Genomic DNA, 22,115 nt, shown 5'->3' with positions numbered 1-22,115 from the left:
CAGAGTCTCTTTGAGAGTCCGTGCTCCCGCCCGGTCCAGGAGTCCAGGCCCTCGGTCCATCCATCTTCCGTGTTGACGTGACCACCTGTGTCTGTCCCTAGGCTTCCTGTGGAAGATGTCAGTCTGGACTCCTCCCTGTCTCAGTAAGTGCTTGCAAGGAGGGGGCCGAAGCAGGGACAGACGAGCGTCCTTGCACCCGCAGCGGACCTGGGAGTGGAGGCGGGGACTCAGGCCCTGCGCTTCTGGGGGAGACCCCAGGCAGGAGCAGGCCCGAGGCGGCACCGGCCACCACCTCCCTGCACCAACAGAACTGCGGGCCTGGGGGCTGAAGCTGAGGCTGAGCACGGGACAGCAGGCAGTCCCCGGGGAGGAGCCCTGCAGTGGGAAACAGGGCTGTCCAAGGCAGCCACCCACAGTGGTGGCCACTGCCCTTGGGAGTGGCCAGACAGTGGGAATCGGGACCCCCTTACGGGGACAGGCATGCAGATGACTGCTGGGACCCTCAGCAGCCTCAGCCGGCCTGGGTGACACGTGCAGGGCCAGGCCGCCGGGCACTCGGCTCTTCTGGGCTTCAGTTCAGATCTAGGTCTGGTGGAGGGTGGCTTTGAGGCCGGGAGACCAGAGTCCTCCTCAGAGGAGCCACAGCCCACCCAGGCCCCCAGCGTTCAGTGTGGCCGCCAAGTGGGACCTGATTTCACTCGCTGACATTGTCGGCAGCGACGCCGCCCCCTCTGGGCTTCCGGCTGCTGACCCGGCTCCCTGCAGCCTGAGACTTGGGGCCGGGATTCTCCCGTCAGGAGTGTGGGAGCCGGGAGGCTGGGCCGGCCCAGGCCCTGTGGTGCAGTGGGTCACGGGCAGGGTGGAAGGTCCCTCCATCGCCCGCAGGGCTCCTCCCGGCACCCCAGGCTCCCCGGGAGGATGTGGACAGTGCAGGCTCCCGAAGGGCCGAGGCTGCAGGTCCTGCCCCCCCAGCATTGTCCCTGGTAGAGCAGACACCACGGACCCACGGAGGCCCACGGAGGCTCTCCTAGCGCCCCCTCCCCCAGCCGAGGGCGCCCGGACAAGGGCCCTCTCTGACACGTGTGCAGCAGGTCCCAGGCGGGACTGCCCTGTGGGGAATGCCCAGGCCGAGCTCATCTGCTGGTTCAAGAAGCCACTGTCCACCTGCTCTTCCTCCGTTCCCCCGGCTGCCCTGCTCCTCCAGGTTCCCGACCCGGCGATGCCCCCAGCAGCGGGCAGGCGCTAGAGGAAAGCCTTTCAGCCCGCTCTCCAGCCACCCTTTGAGGTGGATCCCGAGCCACCCTGATGAGGGTCAGGGTGCGGGGGGACGTGGCTGCCAGCCCCCCATGGGCGAGTCTGCAGGCTTGGGGCTGGGAGTGGTGGGGACACAGCAGCCTTGGTTCCCACGCCACCAACCGCGGTGCCCCGCCGCCCCGCAGTCTTCCCACCAGGGCTTCTTGCCCGCACGCCTCAGGAAGTGCCCATGCGCGGGGGTGGGGCCAGCCACACGTCTGTCCTGCTCTGGGTCCCTGGGCTGCTCACAAGCTCTGCCCTTTCTCAGAATAGCTGGCCTCAGGGTTGGCAGGTAGGCCTGGGCCCTGCCCTTTCTTTGGCCCGTCGGTCTGTGGGTTCCGGCGCAGAGGACAGCACACCGCGGCAGACCAAGGGAAGCGGGCAGTTGGATCTCGGCCCCATGTGAGTGCACGGCTGTTGTGGCCACGCGGGTGGGCCTGGCCTGTGGCCGTGTGCTTCATGTCTGGCCACCCTCCCCTCAGGCCGACCGCGGGGCCCAGGCCATCTGTGCCTGAGCTGCCTGCCAGGATTCCCTGGAAGGCCTGCTTCCGGGGCCTACCTGTTGGCCCACCGGTCAGCCTGCTGGTCATCAGGGAGATGGACGACCCCCAGCCTCCCCCCGCCTGGCTCATCACTGGGCAGCCACCCTTGCCTGGCGGGTCCTGTCCTGGCATCGGGTAGGGGAGGTTTGAGCTGCTTTGCCGGTGAAAGGGGGTCTCCTTGGTTCCACTCCAGCATGGGCAAGATGGTGGGGCCCAGGCAGGTGGTGGGCCTCGCTCAAACAGAAGCCAGGTGGGGATGGGGCAGAGCCAGGTGGGGACTGACCTTCCACCCCAAACATTCAAGAGTCCCTGGTCCCGTGGGGAGCCCAGGGCCCCCAGTGCCTGCGAGCCACTGGGTGATGTGGTCCCGCCTTGCTGGACCTTCCTTTCTGTGCATGGAGGGGTGAGTCAGCCTGGAGCCCTCTGAGGGGCCCCATGGCAGGACTCAGTGAGGTGGCTTTTGTCTGCTCGGCCTGGACCCCTACCGTCACCAGCCTGAGAGCTGCTCAAGTCTGAGGGCAGACGAGCCAGGGCTAAGGACTCTTCCCAGGGATGGGGCCTAGGTTTGGCCCGTCCGGGCCTCGGGGCTGGTGGTCTGACCCCAGGTGGTAAGCCAAGGGCTGTCTGAGCCGCAGGCTCCCCACAGCCTCTGGGCCCCAGACCAGGCCTATCCGCTCCTACCTTAGACCTTCTTCCTGGGCCCCTGGCAGCATGCCCAGCCCTCCCCTCCAGTCCTCCTGCCGAGAACGGACCCTGGCCTGTGCGCTCGGGCACTGTTCGCTGGCCCTGGATGCTGACCCTGAGCCCCGAGGCCACAGCACTGTGTGTGCGTTCCCAGGTCCCTTCTCCCAGCCCTCCCTCAGGCGGCTTCCTGTGAGCCTGGTCACCCACCCCATCTCAGGGCCTTGAGCTGCAGCTGGACCAGCCATCGGGGGAGGGGCGGCCCCAGCCAGGTCACACCCCCGCCCACGGAGGGCATCAGCCACACGCCATCTACAGCCACACACGTGATTTATGGCCCGGGGCCCATCTTTCCAGGGCGGTGTGAGCGACAGAGCAGGCCACTGGGGGGACCCAGAATCAGATCAGCCCTGATCACTGGCACCATCCGAGCTGGTAGGTGCCAGGCCCCAGGCCCCGCACTCAGTCCTCCATCCGGGAGCGAGCGGTCAGCCAGACCCCAGGGAGAAGCCTGAGATGCAGAGACAGCAGGTAAAGTCTCCCCCGGCCTGGCACCCTCAAGACGCCGGGGCAGACGGGCCTTTCGCTGTTCGTTCCCCAGCTAAGGCCGGGGCTCAGACCTGTGCTGGGGCCATGGAGCAGCCGGGCCACGAGGACGAGGGCCTCTGCCAGGCCAGACCGTCTGTGACCCCGGCCCCCTTGCTTCTTCCCACGAGCTCCCCGAGCCTGCAGCCAGGCCCAGCCTGTGCCGTGAATCTGGGGCTGCGGGGTCTGGGTGGCTCTGGAAGGCGTTTCCTCCTGCATCGGCCCGGCGCCCCTTTGGGCCTAATTACACTCATCACCTTACCTGTACCTCAGGATAAATGGACGGTTTGTCATTTGCTCTCGTGACGGTGCCAGAAGTGGGCAGCCACGGCTCATGAAAAATTAAACGTGAGGGAGGCTTCCTGATGCTCCCTGGCCCTGCAGGCTCCATCCACATGGCCACGTCCGCCAGCCCTTCTTGCCTCATCGCAGGCCACTGACCACTGACCACCGACCGCCTTGGGGCGCTGTCCCGATGGGTGTCTGCAGCTGCCCCCACAAGGGGACAAAGGCTGGCCGAGGAGTGACTAGGGTTCCACTTCTGGGGAGCAGGGGAAGGACCAGGGGCCTTGGAAGCGAAGGTGTGTGGGGCCCGACCAGCCCCAGGTCAGTAGTCCTGACCCCATGGGCCTGGGCAGTGGAGGGGGACTGGGAAAGGCTCCCACGCAGCAAGGGGCTGGCGGAAAGTGGGGGCAGGGGGCAAGGTTGGGTTAGGGTTGGGAGTGCCGGGGAAGGAGCTAGGGGTCCCTGGGTTTTCCCAACAGAGAGAGCAGGAAGGAGCTAGGGACTCTGGCCTCTGGCCCTTTGTGTCACCTGCTGGGATCCAGCCTTCCAGCGGGAACAGGCAGGGGAGGCAGGAGTGGTGGGACCCCTGGAAGGGAGTGGAGCCCTGCGGAACAGGGGCTCTCAGAGGCATAGAGGGTGGCCCCGGGGAGGTGGGTCTGAGGTCCGACGTGGGGGAGGGGCTGGTCCTGCTTGGTCTAGGGAGCAACACCCTGAGGGGCGCTGTCGGAGGGCAGCGGGGGGATCAGAGGAGAGCTGGGGTTTCGAAGTCACCTTGCACAAGAGGGCCAGATGGGCATTGAGAGGGACCTGTGACCAGCCCTGGGGCATTGCACATTCAGAGCTGGGAGGGGGGATAGCCAAGGAGTCTGGGGGAGAGGGAGATGACCAGAGCGGGTGGGGGCGGGAGGGCAGCATGGTCAGTGCCCTGGGAGGCTGAGGAGGAAGGAGCCCGAGGGCTGCCAGGGAGGGCCTTGCTGGCCAGGTAAGGGCCCTGCCAGGGGACAAGCCTGAGTGGATGGCCTAGGTGGGGTTGGGGACACCTCTGTGTTGAGGCTTTGCCGTGGCAGGACCAGAGTGGCAGGGAGGGTCTGCTCCTGAGCTGGGTGCTCTGGGGCCCCGGGGAGTCCCTTGGGCTCACGGAGTTGAATCCGTCCCCTGACCTGAGCAGACTGGGCCCAGGCCCAGCCAGGCTTGTCTGACCAACTCCCCAAAGAGACCGTCAGGCCCCCGACCCAGCTCCAGGTGGCACGTACAGCGGAAGGTGGGATTCAGGTTCCAAAAGAAGCCCAGAGAGCAGGGGGTGCTCCGAGGAGAGAGGAAAGGAGCCTGTGCTGGGGTACAGGGCATGTGCTGGGGTACAGGGCGCGTGCTGGGGTACGGGGCACGCTGGGGTACAAGGTGCACTGGGGTAGAGGGCGTGTGCTGGGGTACGGGGCGTGTGCTGGGGTACGGGGCACGCTGGGGTACGGGGCACGCTGGGGTACAGGGCATGTGCTGGGGTACAGGGCACACTGGGGTACAGGGCATGTGCTGGGGTACAAGGCGCACTGGGGTAGAGGGCGTGTGCTGGGGTACGGGGCATGTGCTGGGGTACAGGGCACGCTGGGGTACAGGGGGCACGCTGGGGTACAGGGGGCACGCCGGGGTACAGGGCGCACTGGGGTACAGGGCATGTGCTGGGGTACAAGGCGCGCTGGGGTAGAGGGCGTGTGCTGGGGTGCCACGGGGTACATTGGCAGCTGGCTCTGGGTTTGGACCCCACTGGTCTGTGGGAGGCTCTTCCTGCTGCTCGGCTCCGAGAGTCCACGGTGTGGCTGGGTGACCGCCCTGCACCAGGACGCAAGAGTAGAGAGGGGCCCATGCCACCCCTGCGTCCTCTGGGGCCTTTCTTGAGCCCTGTGGCCAGCAGAGGCCACTGTGGCCAGGGCCAAGGACCCCAGCCTGGAGCAGGTCAGGGAGGTGCCAGCGGCCTGCCCGAGGCCCCTCCCTAGGGCCCACCACCAGGGCAGGTCCGGATGGCCACCACGGCTATGTCACGTACCCTGCCCAGAACAGGCTTTGGGGAATGAGGACTGTTGCAGACGCTTCCTGGAGACGGGGCAGCCAGCCCCAGGCTGAGCACCCCAGGCCGAGCAGCCCCGTGAGCTGTCAGGGTGAGAGCAGTGCTGGTTTCTGCCTCAGTGGGAGCCAGAGCCTCGGTTCACAGCCCCCCCACCACATGTCAGAGCCCCCTGCCCTGGTGGACGATGGCCGGGAGGCCCGGGGGAGGACAGCCCTGCTGGCCACAGGAGCCCTGGGTCCAGAACCACGCTCTGCCGGTCCTGCTTGCTGTCAACACCAGAGTTTCCATTCTGGGAGCCCCGAGCCCCCAGCAGGCCAGCATGCTGGGCACAGCGGCCACAGGAGGCCCCTGACTGAGGCCAGGAGACTGCCGGGCAGTGGCCCATTGCCTCCGGCTCCATGTTACTCCCCGGGGACCAGATGGCCCTTCCCCAGGGCGACTCCCTCACTGACGTGCTGGGTCGGCTATGGTCTGTCCCAGGATGCTGGGCGTCTGGGCAGGACTCGGGGCATGTGGGCATTTGCCAGGTGTTCGGTGAGCCTGAGGGACAGAGCGCAACCCAGGCTGGAGGGGCCCAAGGCGGGCCTGACGGCGAGTGCAGGGAAGGTCACATCTTGCTGGCCCCTCTGTCTGACCATCCTACAGGCTACAGTGAGTCTCAGGGCACAGCCACCAGGGGCCATCAGACAGACCAACTATCAGCTTCCAGGACATTCTATATAGATGAGCTGGCAGGTTTTGAGCCCATGCTGAGGGCCACGCAGGGAGTATTTAACCCGGGCGGCTGGCTGCCTGTGACAGTCAAGGCTGGGGGCCCAAGGGTGTTCACCTCCAGGGGCCCTGGTGCTGAGCGGGTGGCCTCTGACTGTCCCCCAGCTGTGCCCAGCGGCTTTGCAAGGGTGGGCGGGCAGGTCTGCCAGGACCACGCCAGCGCATTGGTCACTCTGGCGGGGGGAGGGGGGTGCACTCCTCATCCCGCCACCACCTTCTGTCTGTCTGCTGGGCTCCTGCCGTGTGGGAGTAGCTGGTCTGGCCCTGCTCAAGCCCCCACTGGCCAGAGCTCCCCATGCTCCTCTCCCCTCCCTCCCCAGGGTCCAGGTGGAGTTCTACGTCAATGAGAACACCTTCAAGGAGCGGCTCAAGCTGTTCTTCATCAAAAACCAGAGATCCAGTGAGCGGGGGGCCTGTTGAGGGGGGGCCTGCAGCGGGGGGGGGGGGGAGTTATGTCAGGGGGCCTGCGTGGGGCAGGGGTCGGGCACAGGAGGAGCTATGTCAGTGAGCGGTGGGCACAGGGCAGGGTGGGAAGGCCCCTGGTCTCAGCTTCAAGCCACCTTCTCCCCAGTGGGAGATGGGACCCGGAAACTGGGGATCCTGCCCCCCTGCTGGACACCAGGCTGGGCTTGGGGCCCTCCTACCCACACCCCGCAAGGTTCCCTGGTCCCCTCCGTGCAACCCCACTCCTCCCCCGACAGGTTCCCTCCACCTGCTTTACCAGCAGGAGCTTGGCCACCTCGGACCCTTCCTGGGATGCAGGATGGGGCATGCAGGTGGTACCGCCAGGTCCTAGTCCATCAGCGTGCCCCCCAGACCCCCACCCTCCTGTTCCCAGGAGCGAGTGGCGTGGAGAGCCGTCTGCACCCCATCTGTAAGGCGGGACAGGGGTGGAGGCTCTCAGAGGCTGGCCCAGCAGCAGCCCCTGACGGTGCAGAACAGTCCCTCAGTCCCTGGGGGCAGCCTAGTCCGGGGGCTCCGCGTGCGCAGGCGGAGCTGTTGGCAGGGACCGCAGTGGGACTCCGGTGGCCCAGGAGCACTGACGTGGCCCGTCCGCTGCAGGCCTGAGGATCCGGCTGTTCAACTTCTCCCTCAAGCTGCTCACCTGCTTGCTGTACATTGTGCGCGTGCTGCTGGACGACCCGGCCCTGGGGATTGGATGGTGGGTGACCCGGCTTCTCCCGGCAGCTTGCCGGGACAGAGGCTGATGGGGTCAGCACGGGGCATGTGCCCGGCCCCTGGCCTGGCCCCTCAAGGAGTCCTTTCCCAATGTCCTCCCCTGCGGAGCCAGGCCCGGGGTGCTGCCCTCGGAGTCCTGCCGACCAACGGGCTCAGCTCGGGGAGAAGGGCGCCCTGGCGTGGACTGTGGCTGGGTGTGCGTCCAGTGGTGCATGGGAGGGGCTCAGCGAGTGGCTCTGTGCTGCCTTCAGGGGAGGGGGCAGGATACAAGCCAGGCAGGGCCTCTTGGTTCCTTTCTCGGGGCTGCTCGTGGTCCCACCTGCCCCTCCTGGACCGCTCACTGGCATGGAGCACGCGCGGCCCACCTTCAGGTCTGAGTTGTCTCGCAGCTCACAAGTACAGGGGAATCGGCCACGACCCCTCTCGCTGCGCGGTCTTCCTGCTACCGTTTCTGCTCGTCGTCCCCGTGGGAAGCACACCTTTCTTCCCAACGGGCTGGTGGAGTCTTCTCTGTGTGCCTGTGTCTGGCAGTCTGTGGGACACCTTGGCGTGGCCCCTTCTCTCCCACACCGGACCAGGGAGAACATGGCCTTGGAAGATTACACCCATTCCCCTCCACTGTCTCTGGGCTTCCGATGCCTGGGCGTGTGGTTCTGGACGAGCCTGTCTCCCGTTTCTCCTCTTGTGCAACTTCCTTAGCTTACCTGCAGCCGGCTCAATCTTTCCGCATCGTGCTTTAATTTCTGAGAGTTCCTTCTTGCTTCAGGCAGGCACTGCTTTCCCGCTTTTCCTGAGGTGACGTCTGTAACCCAGATTCTTTCTTATGGTTTTCTCTTTGGCTCAGTCTCTGCTTCTCCTGAGCTCACGCGGAGTGAGTGTCCTTAGCTGCTCACACTAAGAGTGGGCACTCGGATGCTGAGGGCCCTACCGTCAGGTCGGGCAGTCTGGTCATCACTGCCATCTGGGTGAACGGGCTCCCTCCTCAGGGCAGATTTTTCCCGCCTCTTCCCTGAGGGTAAAGCATGGCCACTGGGCTCCCAGGCCAAGCCCGGGAGGAAGCTGGGGCCTAAGGACAGTGCAAGTTGCACTTAACCCCCTGCGTGCAGCTGGGCCTGGTGTCCCCAAGCCAGACATTCTTTCACCCTCGCTTAAGACCCCTCCTGTCTTCATCCCGGGTGGGGTTGCACAGATTCAGCCATGGTGGTTTGAGAAGGAAAACTGGGGACTCTGCCTTTCAAGCCACTTTCCTGAGTTCATCCCACCTTCTCCCATTCCCAGAGGCTCTTGAGACATCTGGTTCCACAACCCTACAGGGACCACGTCTATCATAGTCATTGCCCAGTGCCTAGCACATGGATGGGCAGGGGGGAGGGCAAATGGATGGAAGAGGGGCCTGGTGGAGGTATGGGTAGAATGGGTGGATAGGTGGGTGGATGGATAAATTATGAAAGAGTGCATGGTGGATGAATGGTTTATTGGATAGAAAGTAGATGGTGAGTGAATCGGTGGATGGATGGACGGATGGATGGATGGTCAGTGGTGGATGAATGGATGGTGGGTACATGGGTGGATGGATAGATGCCATGTGGATGGTAGATGAATGGTTGGATGGATGGTGGATGAATGTTTGGAAGGATGGATGGATGGTGGGTGGATAGGTAGGTGGATGGATGGTGGATGGATGGATGGATAGATGGATGGGTAGATGGATGGATGGATGAACAGATAGATGGATGGTGGATGAATGGTTGGATGGATGGTAAGTGGATGGATGGGTGGATGAATGGATGGATGATGGTGGGTGGATGATGGATGGATGATGGTGGGTGGATGATGGATGGATGAATGAATGGATGGTAGGTGAATGGATGGATGGTTGGATGGATGGATGGATGGATGGTGGATAGATGAATGGATGGTAGGTGGATGGATGGATGGTAGATGGATGGTGGGTGGTTGGGAGGACAGCCAGCCACGTCTGTGAGCATTGATTTTGCAACAGTAGCCCCAGTAAGGCTCAAGGGAAGTGGGTCAGTTGGAAGAAAAGGAGGAGGGAGCTGCCTATAACCACTGGGGCTCTGTGAGAGTGAGTTCCCCTTGGTCAGTGACCCTGGAGTTGGTTACATCGTGGGGCAGAATGAGCAGGTCTTCCATGCCCCTACCACCTTCCCAGGGGCTGGGCATCCAGCTGGTGTAGAGGCTTGTTCTTGGGAGTGACTCAGGACATGCGTCTCGGAGTCAGCACCTCTGGGTGGGAGCTCAGCTTTCCTTCCCTATCTCTCACGCATCGTCCAGCCTTGTTTGCGGGCACTGAATGCTCTGCAGTCCATCTCCGACCACACCCAACCCTCCCCAGCAACCTCCTGTCAGACCAGGCAGAATCCCCAACTCTTCCCTGGGCTCTGCCTTTCCTGTCCCAGCATGGCGTGCTTTCCCACCCTGCCTGCCTGGGGGTCTGTGGGGTGGGGGCAGGCTGCCTCTTAGCCTGTCTGAGATTCAGGGAGCTGGCCCTGGGTGGGGTGGGTGGTCACCCACTGTGCTTCCTGAGCCCATGGCAACCTTGGGAAGCGTCTCTCCGGAGGCTCAGCTGGGCCAGCTCTGTCTCTCCACACAGCTGGGGCTGCCCGAAGCAGAATTACACCTTCAACGGCTCCTCGTCCGAGATCAATTGGTGAGTTCCTCGGCCAGCTCCAGGCCCCTGCCCTGGCCCGGCCCCTCGGGATGGATGTGCAGCCTGGGCGCTGGGATGATGCCGGGCTGTCCGCGCAGAGCACCTGAGGTCTCAGGGGTGGTGTTAAAATTCTAGATGTCACCACATGTGACTTGACTGAGCAGCCCCCCCACTCCAGCTCAGCCCGCAGACCGTGGGTGGGGAGGGGGGCAGCAGGGAAGGCCTCAGTCAGTCGTGGCTGCCCCTCCTGTGGGTGAGGAGAGCCATGTCCCTGGCAGGCAGTGGAAGTGGCCCCAGAGCGACCACGATGCCCGGTCCAGAGTTTAGGAATCCCTCGGGCCTCGGCCACCTCCTGGATGGAGGGGCTTCTGGTTTCTGGCCTCACTTAATTCGTCCCCAGCACCCAGAGCCCCTGTGCAGACAGCCCTGTCCTTGTGACCACCAGCGTTCCGACAGACCCTGCCCCCTCCCCCATTGGCCTGCACCTCCCGGGAACCCGGAGTCCAGCTGGGGAGGAAGGGAGCCCCGGGCTCAGTCTGCACTTGCCCCAGGGAGCCCGTCCAGGGTGAAGGACCCCACTGAGCCTGCAGCCCTGCCCCATGCCCCCCAGCTTCAGGTCTGGCCTCCTTTCCTGGGGAGCCTCCCCTCCCCCTCCTGTTCTTGTTCCCTCCGGGGGCAAGGCTGGTGCCCTCCATCCGCCCAAGAAGCGGCTTGGGGTCAGCAGAGGCCTGGAGGGCTGAGGGACAACAGCCCGAGGCTCACCTCCCTCCCTCCCCAGGGCACCCATCCTTTGGGTGGAAAGAAAGATGACTCTGTGGGCGATCCAGGTGAGTGGGGGGCATGGCTCTGGGTGGGCCCTGCTCCCCCCAGCCCCACTCAGGCTCCGCCCCTCCTAGGTCATCGTGGCCATAATAAGCTTCCTGGAGACGATGCTTCTTATTTACCTCAGCTACAAAGTGAGTGCCCCCACCTGGCCTGACCCTCCGTCACCCCACCCCGCTCCCCGACCCCCACCCCGCTCCCCGACCCCGCACCCTGCTCCCCGACCCCCACCCTGCTCCCCGACCCCCCACGCCGCTCCCGGACCCCCACCCCGCTCCCCGAACCCCACCCCGCTCCCCGACCCCGCACCCCGCTCGCCAACCCCCACCCCGCTCCCCGACCCCCACCCCGCTCCCCGACCCCCCACCTGGCCTGACCCTCCGTCACCCCACCCCGCTCCCCGACCCCCACCCCGCTCCCCGACCCCCCACCCTGCTCCCCGACCCCCCACGCCTCTCCCCGACCCCCCACCCCGCTCCCCGCCCCCCTGGCTGGCTTTTCCCCCGGCACCCCGCTCCCGGACCCCAACCTCCACCCCGCACCCCACTCACCGACCCCCACCCCGCTCCCCGACCCCCACCCCGCTTCCCGACCCCCACCCCGCTCCCCGACCCCCTGGCTGGCTTTTCCCCCCGCACCCCGCTCCCGGACCCCAACCTCCACCCCGCACCCCGCTCCCCGACGCCCACCCCGCTCCCCGACCCCCACCCCGCTCCCCAACCCCCTGGCTGGCCTGTCTTTCTCTTCCTGCCCCACGGCCCCCAGGGCAACATCTGGGAGCAGATCTTCCGTGTCTCTTTCATCCTGGAGATGATCAACACGCTACCCTTCATCGTCACGGTGGGTGAGCAGCTGGCGGAGGAGGGGGGCGCCCCCAGCCCCAGCCCCCTGACCCGTCTCCTCCACAGATATTCTGGGCGCCCCTGAGGAACCTGTTCATCCCCGTGTTCCTGAACTGCTGGCTGGCCAAGCACGCCCTGGAAAACATGATCGTAAGCCCGGTAGCTCCCGTCCCCCTGGCCTGGGTGCTGAGCCCCCCAGGACGCCCCCGGCCTGGCGGGGAGCTGGCCACCATCCCTCGGTGCCCCAGGAGGCCGGGGTGATGAGCAGAAGCGTGCTATCTCTGTCACCGCGGAAGGCCCGTGCGTCTGGGCCCTTCCGTCTCTGTCCTGACCGGGACTGACCTCGGCCTCGGTGCTGCGGAGGGAGTTCAGCCCAGAGCTTTGCCTGAGCCCAGGAGACAAGTGGCTGCGGGGAGGAGGGGCGAGAGCAAATGGGCCACAGAGACCAGGTCCACGGACAGACCCTCTGTTGAGTGTCTGGCCAAGATCCCTTTGCAGAGCTGTCAGCAGGCAGCCTGACACGGGTTTCCCCCAGGGTGGCCGTCCCCTCCGAGCCCAGGCCCCCTGGTCTCACCCCCATCCTAACTAAAGCCCGGGCTTTCCAGTCCTGTGCCCCCAGTGCTGCCCCCCCCCCCGGGAGGGAGGCGAGAGGGGTCTGCAGAGAGCTGAGGGCTGAGGGCAGGTGCCCCGCAGTGGGGCCTGGGATACCGGTACACCTCCCCTCTCTCGCTTGCTCATGAGCCCTGGGATGTGCTGCCAGAAGGGCCCCGGCTCCGTGGCGGGTCCGAGGCTCTGGCCCTGACAGCCCCGCGTCCCGCAGAATGACTTCCACCGTGCCATCCTGCGCACGCAGTCGGCCATGTTCAACCAGGTCCTCATACTCTTCTGCACCCTGCTGTGCCTGGTGTTCACGGGGTGAGTGCGCCCCGCAGGGAGTCCCACCAGCCCCTCGCCTTGCTGTCCAGAGCCCCGGGGGGCGGCTCAGAGCCCACACTCCCAGGCGGCGGGGGCCCGAGGCCAGCTTCTCTAGGAGGAGGCCGGGGACTGGCCCTGCCCGGTGCTGGGGAAGCTGGTCACCACCTCCTGTCCCCCAGGCAAGGATGCGGGGCAGGCACCGAGGCCTGGGAAGGAGAGAAGGAGGGCCATGTGCTTCCTGCCTCCCCTCCGCCACGCCCTCCCAACACACCCAGAGCTCCATAGAGCAGGACCCGCGCCCGTAGGGCGGAGAGCTCTGGGTGACTCGGCCTGCTCTCTCCCGGCCCCCGGCCCCCTGGGGGAGGGTCTCTGAGCCCCTCTCTGTGCTGAGCACCCCATGGTGTGTGCTGTGGGCCCCCTAGGCCCTGCCAGCAACACTTTCTGTCTGGGGACTGGGACTCGGGGCCACAGGCGTGGGAAGCAGGGCTGTCCTGCTCCGGGCCTAGGAGGGGCTGGGCAAGCCCCACACCCCGTCTGGCCTCCTGGGTGAGGAGGGGGCTCAGAGGTGAGGTGGCACGTGGGGGTCACAGCTGGGCACGCCCACCCCCACTGGCCCCCCAGGCCCACATTCAACCAGTGCAGTCCCGCCTCCACCCTCGAGGCACGTTTTCCAGGGGCCTCGAAAGAGCCGTGCGCTGGAAACGGAACATCGGGGGAAATCCGAAGGGCTGGGTTGTGCGGGCTCTGGCAGACCGGGGGAAGCACCCGGAGCCCACAGGGACTGAGCCGGACTCGGGACCGCGTGTGGGGTGGGGGTCCCCCTGCCAGTGACGGGGCACCTGGGCCGGCAGAGCCGCGGCCCCGCCCACGGCCCTCTGACCGCCGGCATCTCCAGGACCTGTGGCATCCAGCACCTGGAGCGGGCAGGCGAGAACTTGTCCCTGCTCACGGCTTTCTACTTCTGCATCGTCACCTTCTCCACCGTGGGCTACGGCGACGTGACGCCCAAGATCTGGCCGTCCCAGCTGCTGGTGGTCGTCATGATCTGCGTGGCGCTGGTGGTGCTGCCACTGCAGGTGCGCCTGCGGCCCCGCGCCCCGCACAGGAACGAGCAGCCAGGGGCCGGGGCTGACGGAGACCTCAGGGGGCTGGGAGGGGGTGACCCCTTCGCCGCGGGCCCTGCGGGGTGGCCGGGGGCCTGGGGCTGGTGAGGCCACGGCCAGCGGGGCGAGGAGCCAGGGGCGGCATTCTGGATGGGGCACTGCGGTCTGTTGGTGGCGACGGGGCGGGCGGGGGCGGGGGGAGGCTCGGGATCAAGGCTGCGGCAAGCTCAGGGCTGGAGCAGCTGCCCGCCCCCTCCTGGAAGGTGGAAGGGGGTTGTCCCCGCTTCCTCCCCGTGTCCTTCCCGGTTAGCGCCCTCGGACAAGAGCAAAGACAGCGGCCTGCCCGCCGCATCCCCCTCCCGGAAGGTGGCAGTGGCCACCGCTGACCACACTCGCCATACATCCGCGGGCAGCCGCCAGGGGGCTTCACACGGCACAAATGTCCGTCCCCCGTCTGGAGGCCAGAGTCTGAGTCCGGGGTGTCGGCAGGGCTGGATCCTTCTGGAGACCCCGAGGGAGGCTCCCTTTCACGCCCTGCCTGCTTCCGGAGCCCTGGGGATCCCTGGCCTCCCCCGGCTTGTGGCTGCATCCCTCCCATCCCTGCCCCCGTCCTCATGTGCCTCCTCCCTGTGTGTCCCTCTGCGTCCTCTGCCCTCCTTTTAGGGGCACTAGACATTGGAGGAGGCCCACCCCAATCCCGCCTGACCTCGCCTTAACTAATCACACCTGCAAAGACCCTGTTTCCACATAAGGTCCCACGGGGAGGTTCCGAGTGGACATGAATCTTAGGGGACACGGTTGAACCTGGCACGGTCAGGTCCCTTAGGCCCCGGCTCGGCCCCAGGAGGCAGACCCCACCGTGCCATCTTGTCGAGGAGGAGGCTGAGGCCCGGCGCCCATGGCACACAGCCCCCACCCTGCACAGGGGACCCCCTGGGGTCCCAGGCCCCTCTGGTGGTGAAGCCGGTCCTGTGCTTCAGGGCCACGGGTCTTGTCCCCGGATCCTAGCAGACGCGCCATAAATTCATTGAAATGATCCCATTTCGGCGAGAGACTAGGTGCCTCCAGCACGGGTGAGCCCGCGGAAGGGTGGCGGCTGCCGCAGCCGCTGCCGCTGCCAGAGGCTGCATTAAACCGTGGGCCTCGGAGCGGGAGGGGGAACAGCTGGAGACGGGGCCGCCCGCACCCTGGCGGCTCCGCGGAGCCCTGCTCCCTTCCCTGGGCCACTTGTATCCGTCCTTTTCCTAATTTGAAGGACTCATGATACACAGCTGGCGTCCAGGAGGCATGGGTGGGGTGGGTGGGACCCCACGGGTACCGAAAGTGCCCTTCCGCGCCGGGGTCTGGATTTTTGACTCTGCCTGAGAACTTCCTGACACCTCCAGGCTTCTCCAAAAGGAATCTTGGGGGCTGACGGCGACCCCAAGGTCTCATCATCACTTGCATGTTGGGAGTGCAGACTTGGGCATCGCGTCACGGTCACTTGGGCTCTGTTGTGCCCCTCGGGTGGCTCCCCCCCCCCCCCGCCGCGGGTCCTGCTCTCTGCTGTGGGGGGAGGGGGGCTCCGCGTGAGCGGCTCCCACAAGGGCGAGCACCCTTGCCCGCGCGGCCCCGAGCCCCGGGCCACCTGGGACGCAGCCGCTCTCCCCGGCAGTTCGAGGAGCTGGTCTACCTGTGGATGGAGCGGCAGAAGTCGGGGGGCAACTACAGCCGCCACCGGGCGCAGACGGAGAAGCACGTGATCTTGTGCGTCAGCTCCCTCAAGATCGACCTCCTCATGGACTTCCTGAACGAGTTTTACGCGCACCCCCGGCTCCAGGTGAGGCGCACCACGGGGGGTCCGCCCCGCCCTCCCACCCACCCCCCCCCCCGCGCGGACACGGGGCCTGGGGGTGACGTGGCCGGACTGAGCCCGGGCCCCCTGCAGGACTATTACGTGGTCATCCTGTGTCCTACCGAGATGGACATCCAGGTCCGCAGGGTCCTGCAGATCCCCCTGTGGTCCCAGCGGGTCATCTACCTCCAGGGCTCCGCGCTCAAGGACCAGGACCTCATGCGAGCCAAGTGAGCGCCAGCCCGGCAGTGGGGGGGGCCCTGAGCCTGTCTGGGCGGGGTCCGAGGGTGGGAGGGTCAGCGGGGCGGCCGGCAGCTCTGGCTCTGTGCCCGCCGCCCGCCCGGGGCCAGCCAGGCCCCACGCTGACACTGCGTCAGAGCACCAGGGCGTGCCCAGCCCCCCGTCCTCCCGTGCCCTGGGGTCAGCCTGCCACAACTCCCATCCCCCACTGCTCTGGCATCTGGGAGATGCGTCAGGTCCAGGAGTGGCTCCAGGTGGAGCCAAGACCTGGGCTGTGGGCAAGGTTTCTTTTAAAGACTTGCTGACAGAGTGACTTGAGGTAAGAAGACTAAGTTGTTAGATGGAACTTTCCAGAATGTGCCCGTGCCTGTTCTGGGATATGCCAGGAGACCCCCTCATCACACCTTCATTCCAGGGATCTCGGCTCTTCCTTTGTGATGGAATGTGGGTTGTACAGGCCAAGGGGAAGCAGGAGACTGGACAGCCGGGGTGCCCACCTCTTGAGCCCTGGGTCCCACTGTCCCACCTGTAACGTTTCAGAAAGGAATCCAGCTTGGAGGTGGCGGGGGTCAGGGGGCCCAGCCTCTCCTGTGACCCAGCACCCAGCTCCAGGCCAAGGGGCTGGGAGAGGCAGAGGTCTGGCAGGGACAAGCGATGAGCTAGGGTGGACAGGAGGGACCAGGCCTCCCTGCTCTGGGGTGTGAGTCGTTCCTCGGTGCCCCTGCAGCCAAGGGGCTCTCAAGGGTGGGAGAGGAGAGCAGAACAGGTTATCCAGGTCCCCAGACCTTGGGAGGGACAGGCCGGCAAGTGGGCAGTGTCCAGCCTCTCTGCCACCATGCGATCCCCCCCATTCTGTACCCCAGCCCAGCCCTGGCTTAATGAGGTCATAGAGAATGGGTCCCCCACGAGCTGGTCAGTGTCCTGATGCCAGGTCATGAGCTCAGATCGAGGTGGGGTCTCGACGGGCCCACCCCTTCCAGCCTCTGCCCTGAGCCCCTGACGTCTGAGATGGGAGCGTGGCCGGTCCAGGCAGCGCTCAGCCCTGGTGCTTTGCAGGATGGACAACGGGGAGGCCTGCTTTATCCTCAGCAGCCGCAACGAAGTGGACCGCACGGCGGCGGTGAGTGTGCCGGCCCCCAGCCCCGGGCCAGAGCAGGAGGACCCTGCTGCCGCCCCCCAGCACTGACCCCGCCTCCCCCCAGGACCACCAGACCATCCTGCGTGCCTGGGCCGTGAAGGACTTCGCGCCCAACTGCCCCCTCTATGTCCAGATTCTCAAGCCCGAGAACAAGTTCCACGTCAAGTTTGCAGGTACGTGGCGCCCGTGGGTGTGCCCCCAGGTGAGTGGCCCTTTGCCAGCTGGGGCGGAGGAAGGGCTGGAGCACCCGCCAGCTCGCGGAGGCCTAGCGGGGGACACAGCTGAGTGCGCTCAGCAGGCGTGGGGCGCGGAGCCCACGGGGAGGGCGCTGGGCGGGGGGCGCCTGCTCTGGGGGCAGCGAGGCCTGGGCGGCCACCCGGCCCCTCCCGCCGCAGACCACGTGGTGTGTGAGGAGGAGTGCAAGTACGCCATGCTGGCCCTCAACTGCATCTGTCCCGCCACGTCCACGCTCATCACGCTGCTGGTGCACACGTCCCGTGGCCAGTGAGTGCGGGGGGTGGGGCAGGGAGCGGCCAGGGTGGTGCCGGGAGAGCCCTGGGTTTGGGGGAGAAGGTGCGTCTGATTCGCCGCAACCGGGCTGGGGGGACCCGCACAGCGCTGGAGGCTGTCTTTTCTCCTGGAGACCAGGCCGGGGGCCCCCAGGTGCAGGTCCTCGGCGGCTCGTGCAGCCCGGGCAGGGACCGGGCAGGGGTCGAGAGCCCGCAGGCCACCCCCGAGGCTCAGCTGCGCAGGGCCGCCCCACCCGGCGTCCCTCCCCCCCCACCCCGTGACGCCGCGGCCGCCTGTGCAGGGAAGGCCAGGAGTCCCCAGAGCAGTGGCAGCGCATGTACGGCCGCTGCTCGGGCAACGAGGTGTACCACGTGCGCATGGGGGACAGCAAGTTCTTCCGCGAGTACGAGGGCAAGAGCTTCACCTACGCCGCCTTCCACGCGCACAAAAAGTACGCGCCCCAGCGGGAGGGCGGGGGCTGGGGACGCGGGTCTGCTCGCCGCATGGCCGCCAACAGCCCCTGAGGCCGCGCCCGCGCAGGTACGGCGTGTGCCTCATCGGGCTGAAGCGCGGGGACGACAAGAGCATCCTGCTGAACCCGGGGCCCCGGCACAGCCTGGCGGCCTCGGACACCTGCTTCTACATCAACGTCACCAAGGAGGAGAACTCCGCCTTCATCGTCAAGCAGGAGGAGAAGCAGGAGAAGAAGGGCTTCTCGGGGCAGGGTCTGTACGACGGGTCCTCCCGCCTGCCCATGCACAGCATCGTGGCCTCCGTGGGTGAGGCGCGGCACGGGCGCCCCTGCGTCTCCGGGTCCCCATCTGTCCCCACCTTCCTGCAGCACCCTCGTGGGCACTGGTGTCTTGGTGCCTGGGGGAGGGGGTGCCCCGCGCCGGGGGTCCCGCCTGCGATCCGGCAACCAGCCGCCCCCGGGAGAGCCTGGGGAGGAGCCGCCAGCCGAGGTCAGCTGCTCTGTTCCAGGGACAGTGGCCATGGACCTCCAGAACACAGAGTGCCTGCCGGCACAGAGTGGCGGGGGCAGCGGGGGCGGCAAGCTCGCGCTGCCCACAGAGAACGGCTCGGGCAGCCGGCGGCCCAGCATCGCACCCGTCCTGGAGCTGGCAGACAGCTCAGCCCTGCTGCCCTGCGACCTGCTGAGTGACCCGTCGGAGGACGAGATGACGCCGTCGGACGATGAGGGGCTGTCTGTGGTGGAGTGAGTGCCGTGTGCCAGGACAAAAGCTTTCGATGGCGGGTGGGGGGGACAGAGACAGGCCTGTGGGCTGTGGCCAGCGCGTGGGGAGGGAAATATCCCCGTGGGTTTCACGGGAGACCGTGTTCGGCAAATGGAATCTTCTGGGGACTCCGCACAGATGTGAAAGCCGCCTGCCCCCTCGTCCCCCCTCCGCCTCGCACCCTGGGCCGCCACACCGCGGCGCCCGGCCTGCTCAGCAGGGCTGGCGGTCTGAGCGTTGTCTGTGGAGGTCACAGACAGGGGAGCCCTTTACGAGGCACCATCCAGGCCTGGAGACCCCTGGCCATCTGGAGCCCTCCTCCTGCCCTGGCCTGTGTCTGGCCACTTGGCCTTGGCTGGGACATACAGGCGGCCCCCTGATACCAACACCATGGCCAGGTGCCCGGGCTCCCCCAGCGAGGCTGTGGTCACTGCCCCCTCTGCTCCCGGCCTCCGTATGGCTCCCAGATGAAGCAGATGGGCCTTAAAGCGGGACTGGTCTGAGATCCAGGGGGCTGCCCGGGGCTGCTGGACACCCGGGGCAGGGGGTGTGGCTGGCCGCTGAGGCCGTGTCCCTTAAGCCAACTGGAGACAGAGCAGAAGGCCGTCCGCTTCCCGCGCTGCTGCTTGGGCCGGGCTGTGGCCGCCCCCGTGTGGGGTGCCCTGGGTGCTGCTGGGGAGACCAGCCCAGCCCCGAGCAGCCAGCAGAGAGGGGCCGAGGGCCGGGGTCTGCCCACTGGCTGGGGTGCTGGGGGCTTCAGGGAGGACGCGACCCTGGGGCTATGGCCGTGATTCCAGGCCCCGTGTAAGCTCGTGTGTGTGTCCACATGTGTGTAGTGCGTGTGTGTGCGTGATGCGTGATTCTCACCTCAGAGCCCTCCTTCCGCCACACTCAGTCCGCGGGGTCTGGCGCCTCCGTGTGGCCGCCAGGGGAACAGCCCTGCGGCGCTCTGGGGCCAGGGACCAGGGCTGGGTGGGGGGCAGGCGGGCTGGGTGGGGGGCAGGCGGGCTGGGGCGGAGCTGCAGGGGCCCAGCAGGGCCCCCAGGCCTCGCGGACAGGCGGGCTCCTGTCTCCCACGCCAGGTACGTGAAGGGCTACCCGCCCAACTCGCCCTACATCGGCAGCTCCCCCACCCTGTGCCACCTTCTGCCTGTGAAGGCCCCGTTCTGCTGCCTGCGGCTGGACAAGGTGGGTGGCGCCCCTGCGCGCTGCGTGACTTGCGTTTCGAGGTAACTGCAAGTTTCTGGAAAAGCTAAAAGAAAGAAATCCTGGGCCTTTGCCCAGACTCACTGCATTTGCTCTCGTCCTCCGTAGACGTGCGTCCGTTTCAGAGGCGCGTTTTTCCCAGACCACCTGACAGCAGGTGGAGCCCCCTTCCCCACACCCCTGCCTGCTTCACGGGAGCAAGGACGCACTCAGCTCCCCGTCCGGTCCACCGGCCGCTCAGAGCGCGCCCCTTGTCCCGCAGCCCTCAGTGCCCTGCACACAGCGGGTTCCCCGTCAGGACAGGTCCACGCCGCACACTGCACGTAGCTGTCCCATCCCTGTCTTGCTCAGCTCTCGGCCCTGGCATCTGGAGGCGTGGACGGTGCTTCGGTGGCACCTGCCTGGGGGGGGGGGGGCATGAGCTCACTCGTGAGAAGACTCCACATGTGCGCCTGGGGCCCGATCTCCGAATGTGACACGTATACTTGGAGGCACGCGACATCCGTGTGCCACATCCCTTGGGGTGCTCATGTGGGTCACGTGGCACACGTGGCTCACCCAGGTTCCTCCGTTTTTGCCTTTGTGGTTAGTGAGTCTTTTGTGGGGAGATGTGGTGGGAGAGCTGGGGGTCTCGTCCCAGATTACTTTTGTTTCGGTTTGTTGGTGTCCTGCCGTGAGGAAGCACGTTTCCCTCTGCATCTGCCCGTTCACACGTAGGCTCAGATTCCTCTTTGGTTCAGGGCTTATAACCACTCTTACTCCTGTGGTATTGCCATTCGTGGCCGATCGTTACCGATTTTGAGGCTCGGACTTTCCCGTCTGGCAAGGGGAAGCCCTTCAGGCTGGCTGGGGCGGGCCGTGTCCCTGTCGTCCCTGGAACACTTCTACGGCGCCCCGCCCCGTCGTGCACCTGCCCTGCTCCAGTCCAGGAACCATTTCTGCAGGGAGCCCTGCTGCTCTCTCGGTGCAACATGGTGTTGAAGACACCACGTTCTGGGCATGGGGTGCGCTCACGGCTCCTGGGGTGTCACTGCATCTGGGCCTTAGCGGACAGAGCTGGAACACACACGCACACGCACACACACACATACGACACGCACGGCACGGATCTCCTTTCTGCATCTGCTAAGACACAGGCTCGCACGGCACCTCCCTACCCTCCCTGACGTGGCCGTCCCCCACCGCAGCCCCCGCTCGCCACTCTGCCCCGCGGCGGTCTGACGTGGAGCCGCCAAATGCGGGGTGGACGGGTCTGCTGGGGCCTGTGGTTCCTATGGGGCTGCCGCAGGCCGTGAAGGGACCAGGGCCAGCAACTGGCGACCACATGCCTGCAGGCGCCCTTCAGTGAGGGGCCCCCGGGGAGCCAGCGTCGCCACGGTGGCCAACATCGTGTGAAAGTCAATAAAGGGAAACCCCACGGAGACAGGGGAGCTCCTCCCACCCGCCATCAAGCGCAGACCCAGCGGGAGGAGACTGGCCAGCCGCGGGGCAGCCAGTGGGGGGGCAGCCAGTGGGAGGCCAGCACACCCGCCCCCGGTGGACCTTAGTTTAGAAGAGCCCCTCCCAACTCATCCCTTGTCCGAACTGGCCCCGGCTTGCTCCCGATCGTAATTCTCTCTTCTTGCCGGCGAGCCCAGTTTTGGCGGTTCCATTTCCAAGGTTAACGGTTGACCCCGGCTCTCGGCAGGGCTGCAAGCACAACAGCTACGAAGACGCCAAGGCCTACGGCTTCAAGAACAGACTGATCATCGTCTCGGCGGAGACGGCGGGCAACGGGCTGTACAACTTCATCGTGCCCCTGCGCGCCTACTACCGACCCCGCAAGGAGCTCAACCCCATCGTGCTGCTGCTGGACAACAGGTGAGGCCCCGCTCGCAGACACCCCGGCTCCTCGCCTGCTCTGTGCCCAGGCCCCCGGTCCTCGGGAGCACCCTACCCTCTCTTCCTCTCTCACGGTTTCTCCTGTTCCCCACACTGTGACTGACAGCCGGCCCCAGCACCTCAACCGCCAGAGCCCAGGGTCCCACCTGGCGAGCCCCCACCCCCCAGAGCCCAGGGTCCCACCTGGGCGAGCCCCCTCCCACCCCCAGAGCCCAGGGTCCCACCTGGGCGAGCCCCCACCACCCCCAGAGCCCAGGGTCCCACCTGGCGAGCCCCCACCCCCCAGAGCCCAGGGTCCCACCTGGGCGAGCCCCCTCCCA

General features: G+C 66.4%; 1 protein-coding gene across 1 annotated transcript in view; it reads left to right on the top strand.

The window, feature by feature from the left end:
- Nucleotides 1–1,527: 1,527 nt before the first annotated feature.
- The window catches only part of KCNT1 (potassium sodium-activated channel subfamily T member 1), a 33,233-nt gene continuing 12,645 nt past the window's right edge, over nucleotides 1,528–22,115 (top strand). Inside the window, exons 1-20 of the mRNA XM_045813702.2 lie at nucleotides 1,528–1,695; nucleotides 6,540–6,619; nucleotides 7,282–7,381; nucleotides 10,013–10,069; nucleotides 10,848–10,896; nucleotides 10,966–11,025; nucleotides 11,657–11,731; nucleotides 11,800–11,883; nucleotides 12,554–12,648; nucleotides 13,544–13,724; nucleotides 15,406–15,570; nucleotides 15,679–15,815; nucleotides 16,882–16,945; nucleotides 17,028–17,136; nucleotides 17,359–17,467; nucleotides 17,775–17,924; nucleotides 18,014–18,252; nucleotides 18,455–18,689; nucleotides 19,791–19,896; nucleotides 21,602–21,774. Of these exons, the coding sequence (XP_045669658.1) occupies nucleotides 1,694–1,695; nucleotides 6,540–6,619; nucleotides 7,282–7,381; nucleotides 10,013–10,069; nucleotides 10,848–10,896; nucleotides 10,966–11,025; nucleotides 11,657–11,731; nucleotides 11,800–11,883; nucleotides 12,554–12,648; nucleotides 13,544–13,724; nucleotides 15,406–15,570; nucleotides 15,679–15,815; nucleotides 16,882–16,945; nucleotides 17,028–17,136; nucleotides 17,359–17,467; nucleotides 17,775–17,924; nucleotides 18,014–18,252; nucleotides 18,455–18,689; nucleotides 19,791–19,896; nucleotides 21,602–21,774 (2,270 nt within the window). The 5' untranslated portion in view covers nucleotides 1,528–1,693. The remainder of the gene's footprint in view (nucleotides 1,696–6,539; nucleotides 6,620–7,281; nucleotides 7,382–10,012; nucleotides 10,070–10,847; nucleotides 10,897–10,965; nucleotides 11,026–11,656; nucleotides 11,732–11,799; nucleotides 11,884–12,553; nucleotides 12,649–13,543; nucleotides 13,725–15,405; nucleotides 15,571–15,678; nucleotides 15,816–16,881; nucleotides 16,946–17,027; nucleotides 17,137–17,358; nucleotides 17,468–17,774; nucleotides 17,925–18,013; nucleotides 18,253–18,454; nucleotides 18,690–19,790; nucleotides 19,897–21,601; nucleotides 21,775–22,115) is intronic.

The sequence above is a fragment of the Ursus americanus genome, chromosome 18 (genome assembly GCF_024610735.1).
Source record: "Ursus americanus isolate L20-20 chromosome 18, mUrsAme1.1.p, whole genome shotgun sequence".
Lineage (NCBI taxonomy): Eukaryota > Metazoa > Chordata > Mammalia > Carnivora > Ursidae > Ursus > Ursus americanus.
Note: the sequence above shows the minus strand (reverse complement) of the source record. Positions and strands in the feature narration are given on the sequence as shown.